Source organism: Poecilia formosa, unplaced genomic scaffold (assembly GCF_000485575.1).
Source record: "Poecilia formosa unplaced genomic scaffold, Poecilia_formosa-5.1.2 Scaffold64, whole genome shotgun sequence".
NCBI lineage: Eukaryota > Metazoa > Chordata > Actinopteri > Cyprinodontiformes > Poeciliidae > Poecilia > Poecilia formosa.
In genome coordinates this window covers 2,376,792-2,388,514 of record NW_006800003.1, presented here as the reverse complement: position 1 = coordinate 2,388,514, position 11,723 = coordinate 2,376,792, and the positions used below count along the sequence as shown (strand labels likewise).

Here is an 11,723-nt window from a genome sequence, read left to right as displayed (position 1 = left end):
CAAACCACTGTTACTCATAGGATTAGTGTAGCCATTTAAAATTAAGCTTACTGAAAATTTCAAAATAAAAGCCTGAATATTCCTCTCAGAATATTCTTTTTTTCAGAATTTCCTGATTTCACATCAGTAAATTGCTGGTTTGTGCTTAATGTGACTGGTTTAACCAAACCACTGTTACTCATTGGATTAGTGTGGTAATTTAAAATGAAGCTTACTGAACGTTTCAAAATAAAAGTCTCAGCATTCCTCCCATGTGAGTGCACCGCCTATGGCGGTGCAATAATATTAGCCTTTATTATCTTTTTTTTTCCTCAGGACAGTGAACTGCCTTGCGCAGCTCATTTATATGCGAATATAAATGAGTCAGTTGACTCAAACACACAAAGTTTTAAGTTTTTAAGTCTTTAATTTATAAAAGTGCCCAAAAATGACATGTAGAAAATTGTACATAATGGGCCTGGATAAATACACCAGAACCAAATGAATCCAGTTATCAGCAGGTGTTCCTATGATAAAGTTTACAAAGCTGGATCTTTTAAACAAGCATCCAGGTTTACTGTGCAACATATAAACAGATGGGAGCAAATTCCATATTCATATTTATATGAATTTATATGTCTATATTTCATCACATTTATGGAGATAAATCCCACAAAGCCCACAAGTCATTAAATGCCAACTAGCTGGTTAACTTTGAACTGGCAGTGCCTGTAATATCCACCGCTCTCCTTTTCTAGAGACGGCTCCACGGCGCAGTATATCGTGGTCTGAGCTCCCTCCACCGAGTCTTTGGTGAAAGGTTTGGTAATCTTCATGAAGAACCTCTTGGGGGCACTGAGGTGGCACCAGAGGTCCATCTGAAAGATCGCCAGGGTGGAGGGAGTAGGTGGTCCCTTCAGAGTCTAATGATAGACGAGGTTTAAAAGCTGTTAAAATTTTATGTAAAGTCTTAAAGAGCTGGTAATCAGATTTTAAATTGGGTAAGAACTAAAAACAAAAAAACAGCAGCCTCCATGTCAAAGTCTGACTTTCAAAGCAACCTTACCCTGAAAACATGACAAGAAATCTCAAAAATCCTACAATAGCATAAATAATTACAATCTGCCATTTTCCATCTTGCTAAGGGATATTTAAAAGTGACCTATAGACCCTTTTCACATGACGTCACAAAGTTCCATTCTGACTCGATGGGGTGTATCTTTACTTCTGGTGTGATTTTGCCTCGGGAAACCTGACTGAAAAATTCACGGATACTCATTATCTTAAGGATATGATAAAAGGTAAGGTTAATGACAACAGCATTTAAGTGTTAGATAACCGTTATTAGTCATTGTCAATTCACCATTCTCTAACTATGTATAAAATAAACAGTCTCCGATCGGAGAGTAAACCAGCTAGCAGATACCAAACATAATAGTTTGGTATTATTTCAGGCAACGCTTTTGTAAGTTGCATAACATATAGTAATACCGTCATATTCAGTATGTTTACTGATATAGTAATATTTCAAATACACTAGTTTGAAAAAAAAGAATGCTAATGTTGGATCAAAGGATCAGAACAATAAGTCTGTAACATGATTTTCATGCGAACAGAGATCCTTCCACGTATTACTCTTGAACAACACCGTCTCCAGCGGGGAGTTTAGCAGCGTATTAGCACCAGAGTTGTGGCATATTGTGTTCATCCATCTTCGTTTCCTCTTAATGTGACCTAATTCAAACAAATGAGAATGTCTCTCTACAGTTTTAACCAGCTTGATTAAGACATTTGAAACACACCATTGGTGGTTCAATCCATCTGAGATCCTGTTTGGTGCTGCGACTGGGTGAAGAGCAGATGCTTAACATGCATTACTCTTAATATTTGCATGGGCTGCTCTGTAGCATTATGGTTTAATTATGTATTGGCTCCTACTTTGTGCTACTTGATTGTAACTAGTGTGACTTACTAGGAAAAAAAGAAATCTGTCTTATCTTCTGATGGTTTGCAAATTATTGTTTCCTGTGGGTTGTTACAGCTATACAATCTGGCCACAACTTACTTTTTTTAACCTCTCCAACAGATTTCACCCTGACTTGAAGCTGTCGAAGTCGCAGCTCTTGTTGCTCCGGGCAGCGCACCCCCCAGCTGCGCTCCGCGACTGCATACAGGCCATCGAGACTGCAGCGGGACACAAATCCGTGGCCTCTGCCCTGTCCAGGCTCAGCCTCTACTTGTTGTTTAACAGACTGGCTCTCCCACATGTTCCCACCCACAGCTGCAGAGACATCCTCCAGTTGCTCGGCTGGCAGACAGTGTTGACCAGGTATTCTGCACATGCATTCAAAAAATATTCGTATTTGATATACAGTACTTGCGAATGCCCATGACAGTAAAATGTCTGCTGTTTCTGATCAAAACTGTGGGAATGATTATGTTTGGGAGTCCTATAGAACGCTGATTAAGTTGCATGTTTGAACAAGTACTAAATCTTTTTGTTTTTTTATCAAAAATCTTTGATAAGTCACAAGTAAAGCCTGGTGGCCTGCCAGGCTTATCATACACTGGGGGAAACCCTGAGTTTAAGGGGTATGAATACTTTTGCAAGGCACTTCTTGTACATCAGTTATCTTTCACTTTACTCAGCCATTTCCAATAACTATCTTGTTCCGTGTTTCTCTCCCTCCTGTGTCTTTCCAAAATCAGTTCTTGGTTTTTCTAGTTAATAAAGTTACTTTGTTATGTTCCATCATAAAGAAAAGTGTAAACAAACACAACAGGAAAATGTGTTGCATAGTACGTGCATGGAATATGCGAAAAGCCTTTCAACAGTGCCTCTCTTGCCAGGATTGTCACACGCTCTGTCTCTTCCTCCCTGCAGGTTTCTCCAGGTGCGCCCGGCCTCTGTTGAGGATGAAAGGTTGCTGGTGGGAATTGTGACATTTTTGAATGCCTACTTCAAACAAATTCCCACAGAGTGTACCTCTGACCAAGGGGACCAGGACCTACGCTGGATACTGGAGCTGCTTCTGAACCAGGTCCAGATCATTGACACTTTATGGACAAGCATTAAAGTAAAACCTGCTGCACCAGCATACTGCTTTGCTTAGGATTATGGTGCAAGGAAATAGTCACAATTTTTTATTTTATTTATTTTTTTTTTGCATCATGTTGTTTAAGTGATGCGATAGATGTGATATGGAACTGTTAGCTTTAATATGCGAATATAAATGAGTCATTTCTCATCAGTCTCAGCCATCTGAACCATATGTGCATCACATCTCCACAAAGTAGTTTTCTAAATAAGTTCCTCAATGCAGCTGCTTACAGTATATAGCAGCAATCAAATCCTGAATAAATCAGGCAGATTGATAAAACACCCTGAACACATTACGGTCTCAAAACAACAGAAAAACAGCTTTTCCCCTTAGACATGGCAGATATTATTTCCTAAGCTCTTAAAAAAATGTCGGGGCTCTTATTTCGAATTACCCGTCTGTTATAGTAAGGAGAGCTACTTTCTGTCTTCAATCAGTCTCACCTTGGTTTTCTCATTAATATGTGTGTAAACAATAAGTCCTTCCCCGGTGGCTAAAGAAGACTCAGATTTAATGCCTAGTAGAGGTTAGCCTCGGTGCTCTCCTCTGTTTTTCTGTAATTACTGAGCTGTTTCAGGAACATCTGTCGCCTCATATACCCTCGTGAAGTGTGCACTGATCAGTAATTTATTTATTTTTTTGCCATGTGGCAGCCAACAGATTGTTTTTTTCTCTTTTAAAGAAATACAAGTGTTTGGTGAAGCTGTGCTTACTTTAAAAAAAGAGCTACTTGTATCAAATCTAGAAGAAGCAAGAGGAGATTCCAGTATGTTCCTTAGGATTCAGACAGTTTCAAAAACGACACAAAAATTAATACTTTTTTATTAAAAATGTCAAAATTGGTGAGAAAATTAAGACTCAAATTTACCTCTCGGCCACTGTCACTCACTAATGATTAACTTCAAAACAAGAGCCAAAAGGTAAAACTAACTCTGATCTCGATGCTAATAATTCAGACAAACAATCTGAGTTGATTAAAACTGATTATAAATTTAAGAACTCTCATGAACTTATTGGATTTTCCAGAAACCCAAGGGGAATATCGGTTTATAACTTGTGTTTCTGGAAGGAAGAAAATTTGTTAACATTACCTCCATGACATATTAAAAAGAATACAGACCCTTATTCGAAGTCCGCCTTTTTACAGTTCCGTCTCTGATCAAGTCGGGCAGCATGACAGAAAATCTTGCAATGGTGACAACATTGATGAATATTGACTTCATCAGTCTTCATAAAATAGTCTGAAATAGTCCAATATGACTATTTTCCATCGTTCTGCGACTAGTGCCAGTTTAGGCACTAATTTGTGTCCATTGTGAGCATCTGCTGCTGTGAAACTATTCCTAACTGCATAAAAAATACATTAGCAAGTAAAATGCCAATTCACAACACTCTAAATATTCTCCAAAGATTAGTGTAGTTTACAGTATCACTCTATCTTTAAAGATGTTTCCTTTAGGCATCAAAGATACTCTTATAAGATTCATTAATATAGAAAAATAATATGTCACATAAGTCATAACTATTGTCACTGACAGTGTTTCCACTTTCCTTCATCATCATGTAATGCTTAGAGTTTTAATTACTGAAAAAAAAAAAAAACCTGTATTATATTATTTTGAATTGAGCAGATTTGCAAGCCACTTAATTCATTTTTCAGTTTCTTTTCCATGGCAAAATTCTCACCCCGCTAATGTATTTTAAAATATTTAAGTTGAGTAAGCAACCTAATAAACACACTAGTAATCTGCTTGAATAAATAATTAATTTGGATAAATGAAAATGAGTTAGGAGACATTTAAATATTAAGCACAACATCAAATTTAATCAAATCCTACAAATTAATTCTGTTTATACACTAATTTCCTAGGAGACTGCTGCTCTTCTTCATTTGCTTCTTGGTATGGAGTCGCAGATGTTGACTCAGAGTTTAGAAGATCCTGAGGAGATTAAGAGCCACGTAAACCAGAGGCTGCAGAGAGAACTCATAAAGTTCTTTAACACGCTTCTGATCAGGCTGTCGAACACAACTGACAGGTAGGTTAATATCAGACATAAATCTGTTATCTTTTACTTTAACTCCCTAGAGTGTTAGTCCATCACTGTTTGTTTCAGATATAAAACGATCAAAATGGTAAAGCTTGAACAATGAAGAAAGAAACCATCCTGTAATGTTTTTCAGCTAACCTGCTGTGTAAGAATAGTAATAATAATTTAAAAAAAGGGAAAGCGTACTAACATCAGTTCCTAATTTTCCTTCCACTTTATTTCTGTCGTCTGTTTTTCTTTCTCCTCTGCCTGTCTGCTTTGCTTCTTTTCTCGCTGTCTCCTTTCCTGTCTGTCCAGGCTATGTTTGGCATTAGCAGGTCCCTTTAAGAGCCAGCTGGCGCTGCGCTTGCTGCAGAGCTTGCGGTTGTCTGATGCCCCGCGTTTCTATGGCCTTCCCAGCCTGGAGAGGGCACTGCAGGGCATGGTCAGCCTGACTGCCCAGCCTGGCTGGAGCTCCCACTGCCCTGACCTGGAGCCCAGCTCCCTCTGCTCCAAATATCTCAGTGGATTATTAGAGGTGAGTGTGAATGCCCCCCCGTCTCGTATTTGTGTGTGCGCTCATATGCTCGAGTTTGGAAGGGGCTTGTGCCAACCTCCCACTTGTTATGCAGATATTAAAGTGCCTGCGGAAATGTTAAAATGGTAAAACATGGAAATTTCCGAGGAATGAGCAAAAAAATGCAGCAAAGCGGACTTGTGAGACATGAATTGCAATTGACAAAAACCTCGGTGATCAGACGTGCCACCCCGAGAAGATGCTGATGAGATTAATCACCCTCGCATTTTCCATCTGTTCAGTTGTGCAGCAGTGCGTAAAACAATCGACTAACAAAGTGAAGACCAGCCTGTACAACAGTCATCGGCACAAAGGTGTCAAAAGTTCGTTGGCACCCACTGGACTCGCTCTGTTTACATCATAAATACGCATTCTTGTTTTGTTCTAATACAAATGTATAATAATGAAACAAAAGTGCATATTTAAAGACATATATATATTTTTTTGAATTTACTTAATTAATCTAAAACCACAGAGTTATCCTCTTTTTTAATTGTCTGACTGGCCTCTCCACTGACTTTTCTGGCAGCGTGGGGTCCTAGAGCTCTGCAGGCCTTTGGCTCCTCTCTCCTCATCTGCTCTTCTGTGCAGACTCCACATACTGATGGCACACAAAAACAAACTAATTAGTCTCTCAGCTGTATTAAAGTTTCATTTGGATGCAGTGCTCGACGAGCATACGATTGGCTCTGAATAAAAACAGAACGTACTGTAAGCTCAGGCTTTCGAGTTTGCTTTGTACTGTCAAGTTAATGGCACAGCCAATGCACGCTAGCCAAATCTGTCTTTGAATCATAGTTTTGTATGACGTGTAATTTTTAGGAAGACATTTCTGTATCACTCACACAGGTGATTTCTTCATTTTACGTTGAGTGGAGAGGGAACTCCTTGTCATTCATGGGGAAAGGTGTGACAAAGAACGCCATTATTTGCTTGCTTCACCTGTCCCATGAGATGATGATGGAAAACAAGGATAAGGCAAGTGTCATTGTAACGTTTTACCATTATAACCTGATGTAGCTGGAATAATTCTGTTACATTGTAGCTACATTGTAATGACACAACTCATTGTATTTTTATGTGACAAACCACCACAAATTACGACATAGTTGTAAGGTGGACAGAAAATGATTTTAAAAATGTTTTAGAAATGTGAAAAGAATAGAGTGATTATATCCATCCTCTTTACTCTGATACCCCTGAATAAGATTCAGCAAGTTGCCTTCAGAAGTAATATAGTCAACAGAGTCTGCTCCCACTATAACAAAATTGTTACAGTTTAAGAAGTATGAATACCTTTGCAAGGCACTTTTTTATGGCTCTATGGACGAATAGATAACTGAATGTTGCATTTAAATTGAGCTTTATTCCAACATTAGGACTTCATAAGCCAGTGGTCTTTTGGGGCTAATGGCACCACAGAGGAGAGTAGCGGCTCTCAGCTTGGTTTGGCGTGGCTTATCCCTCTCTGGGTGGACCGAGATCAAGAGGTAAAGCAGTCATTTTTCACCTTGCCTTCATGAACCCTCATCTTTTGCATGTTTGACATTTTGGACATTTTGATACTCATCCCAAACGCATTGCAAAGTAAGGTGATTTCCCTGACTTATGAGGAGCCAACGGGCTTCGATGCACCATTTTAGCATGTGTTTTCTCCTTTTCTGTCAGGTGAGGTTTGCCAGTCTGAGTTTAGGCGCTGCTCTCTCCTCCATGCCCAGTGGCTGCCAGATTCTGTGTGCCAGCTGTCAGAACATCAGCGGAGGTCTGTGGGGCACGCTGCTCAACATCCTCTTGGATCAACAGGAGAGCAGCATGGTTCGCAGAGAGGTGCGTTGGAAAAACTCCCTTGCGATGAAAGAGCTCTTTTGTTACGTTTTTACTGCATTACATGACTTTTCACAATGTGTCAAAATGAAGCTATTTGAGTATTTATCGCTTTTATTTCAGGTTAATGCAACTTATGATTTGCCACCTTAAATAAGCAAAAGCACTCAAGTGCTCAGAATAATGTATTACCAACCAAATACAGGCAGATGGCACTGTTGCTGGTGCAGTTCACCTTAACCCAGACTGTATGTGTGTGTGTTTCTCCCTCTCCTTGGTTTGTGTGTCCAGGCTGTGTTTATCTTGCAGAACTTGCTGGTGATGCCTATGCCTGCCAACGCAGAGGAGGCCAAGGACTCCCACTGGCAGGTCAGCAGATCTGCCTGCCAGTTCAAAGCCCTTTTACAGACCATAAACCTTTTTCTACCCCATTTTCTTTCTGTTTTCTTCCATCTGGATCTGCTCTCTTACCCTCCCCAGATCTCTTGTTTATAGAGAAAACTGCTTTGGACTTCAGATCAGGCATGTTGCTGAGTTAAATATTAATTTAGATTTAGGCGCATGCATAGAGAATTCACATCCAGATTAATTAAGCGCTCAGTCAAAACTCCAAAGGCATTCTAAAAAAAGGATGCAGGTACTCGGATAGAGACCTGTATGTGTGAGGCGGTTTCTAAAGACGGCGCAGATGGAAGTTCTCGAAAGAGTTTGTGGGGGGCCGGGAGGGGAGTCTGAAAGGATTGAGTTTTGTGAGTAGCTGTGTGGGAAGCATTTGGGGAAAGAGGAACTAAAAATCTAGGACACACATTGTCATCTCTTAGACATTTTTGAAATGTCATCTATATCCATATTGCAACTTAACTGATATCTTTCATCTCCGACAAGATTTTTTTTTTTCCTTATGTCAAAAATGTAAGAGAACTCAAACTAAAGTTATTTTTTTTCTTTCTTTAATTTTTCCCCCCCCCCTTCAGCACCCATGTGTCCATGATGAGGTTTCCGGTGTGTCTTTGGTGGGTCTTCCGGCACTGCAGGCTCTGCTTTACCACTGTCAGTATTTCCACAGTGTGGCTCTCTCTGCCTCGACTTGCTACTGTGGCAGGTACACCTTCGACCTGCTGCCACGGCCTGGTGGGAGCGATAATCCCAGCCTTCAGGAAAGCTCTTTAGCTGGTAAACCCCGATTTCCTTACAGTCGTCATGATGGATTACGAGCAAAGAAAAGGATTATGCTTGTTAATGCCCGAAACTTTGATAACTATGTGTCACATTTGTGTGTTGTTGTGTTTAATTCTGTGTGTACGCTGACTTAGATTCAGAAAATTCCCTGCTGCCTTGGAGATGTGACCCCGCACCTAGTGTCAACTCTGGAAGGAGTTTCGGCTCCCTTTCTACTTTAAGCACTGCAGTCAGCAATGCTCTAGTACGTAAAACCATCCACTCATTAGTTTGTTTGTTTGTTTGTTTGTTTGTTTGTTTGTTGATTCATTTATTCATTCGTTTGTTGTCCGTCCACTCATCTCAGGGCTTCCCCCAGAAAACTTGCTAAGCCTGGTGCCCGGGGCGTTAGGGTAGTCATCCAGCCGGCTGTCGTGTTTTTGAGTTAAAAAATGTTTAAAGTTGACAGGAAATTTGAAAATATCACTTGATAGTTCTACATTTTTGGAAGACTGGAAGATTAATACTTAAACATCAACTATAAAGTCTTAAAAAAAGGCAGTAATAATAATAAAAAAAGATAAATTAATGATGCTAAGCCTGGTGGGGGCACAAGTAAATCCTGGTGGCCCGCCAGGCTTGTGATACACTGAGGGAAACCTTGCATGTATTCATTGGTGCATCCATCCATCCATCCATGCATCTTTAGTTTTTCAACCCCACTTTTTTCCCTCCTCTTCTTCACACTGAAAGCTTCACAGGTTCTATATTCACATTCTAACCATAGTAAAAATCTGTACCATTAATTCATTTTCCTTTTTATTTTCTTCTTATGTTTAGGAAATTGGATAAAAAGAAGTAAGAACTCACAGCGTTTGAGGCAGTAAAAGTAATGGATTTTGAAATGGGGGCTTATTTTACCCATTTTTAGAGTCTAATATCTTACCAGGAAATGAGACATTTATAATTCATTGAACATTGGGTGAGAAAACCGACAGGATGACTAAAATGGGTTCTGTTCAATACAAGAAGGTATTGCATTCAACAAAGTAACCGTGCCTTTTTCATAGTTTTGTTTTGTGGTTGGTGTTTTTGCTTTTTTATACACTAGAGTCATATTCAGTACATTTGAATGTTAATGAAAAGTTAATTTATTATTTCAGTAACTATTGATACTCAACTTTAACCTCAACAGTGAAATCTGTGATTCTATTTCATCTCCCCTCATTAGGTAGGCATACTGAATGTACTGATTGCACATTTACTATTATTATTATTATTATTATTATTATTATTATTATTAATTTTTTTTATTATTATTATTATTATTATTATAATTCAGAAAGCGGCTTTTTGATCTACACAAGTGCCTCCTATTAGGAAAAGTTCAGGAATGAGCTTTTACCCACGTGTAACTCTATGAAATAATAATTTCTTGTGGTTCCTCCTCGGAGATGAAATTTTCAGCTTAGATATATCTGTGTTTAGGAGTTCTAATCATATATTCTTTGAGCGCAGTTTTGTTGATTTTCTGTTTTTGTTTGGTTTACACTAGCTAGTTTCACCTCTAACAGATTGTTCTGACAGATCATGTGAATTAGAGGAAATTTCCCCTCAGAATATTTCAAGTGAATTGAATCCTCATGCTCTCCTGTTTTCTGTTGCTTGCAGAGTAAAAGTTCAAGGCTGAACACTCTCAAAGTTTCCTCCCCAGTCGACATCCCAGACTATACTCCTGCCAGACTGATGGCTCAAGGTACTACAAAGAGAAAAATCTGTCTGGACTTAAACTCTCCACATAGACCTTTGGATATTGTCTGCCTTCGGAAAATGTAACCCGTGGTGTGTTCGGGAACAGTCATAAAACCAAAACCGCTGTAACGTATACAATTCCGAGAGTGAAGCTCTTACTTCTCGTAATTTCACCTCGGCCCAAGAGACAGACCAGGATGTGATTCAGTGGCTTTTGACGTGTCTCGCAGGTCAGAGTGATAGAGACACAAGCAACTCAAGTGCCTCACAGGACTCCCAACCAGTCAAGCCCTCAGGCATGGAAGCGGTTGTCATAGTAACTCCTGACCTCTTGACGGCCCACTGCGGCCTGCTGTATAATCTGCTGGCCGTCCTGCCAGACTTCACCCTCTCTGCCATTCAAGAAAACCAGCTACTGCCAGTTCTGAGCAGGTAAAAGGCCACAGGTTTTGTTCGTCCTACGCAACATCTTTCTGGCTGGTGTGTTCAGCGTACCACGCTGTACCTTTATTTCACCGTTCACACTGATGAAACTATAATATGAATGCTATTGGTTCTCCGTTCACATCTTTGCAGACAGTCTTATCCCATCATATTTCTTTCCCCCTTTCAGTGTGGTCGATGTCGAACTCATGGAGAAATGTCTCAGCGAGCTCAGGTCTCCCGGCATCCTTCCCGGAATCAGAGAAGACGTCAAGCGTCAGGTAAAACAGCACGGATCGGCTCAGCGTTTCGGGAAGTTTTCCAGTTGTTGTTTCTTTATTATCATGATCCGCCACAAAATACGTGGGTTGGAACTCTGTGCCAGTTTCAGAACAGGTTATCTAAGTGCACCTCCACATATTCAGTGTGGGTGGAATACTTAATAAGCTTATGCTGGAAGCATACAATTGTTTTTTTTTTGTTTTGTTTTTTTCAGCATAGTTACCTTTTTCTTGTTTTTTCTCTCCAACTTTGACAACTTAACAAATGATTTTTGTGCTGTAGGAGGGTGTTATTATTTTACCTGCACTTTGTTAATCTGTGTTCATTTGTGTGTGGCTTCTCAGTTTGTCACGGCTCTTCGGTTCCTGTCGAGCTTTTGCAAACTGCTGCAGTCTTGTGTCGTGGCAAGCAAGGAGCTGATTGGCCAGATGGACTTCCTGAAGCTGCTGTTGCCTAATCTGGTGGCTGCACTTATGCTGGATGCCAAATTATTAGGTGGGACTCTCATGCTGTGATTAAATAGATTGCATACAGTAGTAATGATACCCCATAAACATTTTTACATTTTTTATTGTTATAACCACAAACATCAACCTTTT

General features: G+C 39.7%; 1 protein-coding gene across 3 annotated transcripts in view; it reads left to right on the top strand.

The window, feature by feature from the left end:
* The window catches only part of rttn (rotatin), a 51,507-nt gene that overhangs the window by 29,191 nt on the left and 10,593 nt on the right, over positions 1–11,723 (top strand). For 2 of the 3 annotated variants that reach the window (XM_016672682.1, XM_007554623.2), the window contains exons 25-38: positions 2,066–2,308; positions 2,864–3,020; positions 4,951–5,117; positions 5,427–5,646; positions 6,535–6,663; positions 7,065–7,175; positions 7,354–7,512; positions 7,801–7,878; positions 8,484–8,682; positions 8,823–8,932; positions 10,339–10,423; positions 10,650–10,851; positions 11,033–11,123; positions 11,469–11,619. In XM_016672682.1, coding sequence (XP_016528168.1) covers positions 2,066–2,308; positions 2,864–3,020; positions 4,951–5,117; positions 5,427–5,646; positions 6,535–6,663; positions 7,065–7,175; positions 7,354–7,512; positions 7,801–7,878; positions 8,484–8,682; positions 8,823–8,932; positions 10,339–10,423; positions 10,650–10,851; positions 11,033–11,123; positions 11,469–11,619 — 2,102 coding nt within the window. The remainder of the gene's footprint in view (positions 1–2,065; positions 2,309–2,863; positions 3,021–4,950; positions 5,118–5,426; positions 5,647–6,534; positions 6,664–7,064; positions 7,176–7,353; positions 7,513–7,800; positions 7,879–8,483; positions 8,683–8,822; positions 8,933–10,338; positions 10,424–10,649; positions 10,852–11,032; positions 11,124–11,468; positions 11,620–11,723) is intronic. The other variant, XM_007554624.2, reaches the window with a different exon arrangement.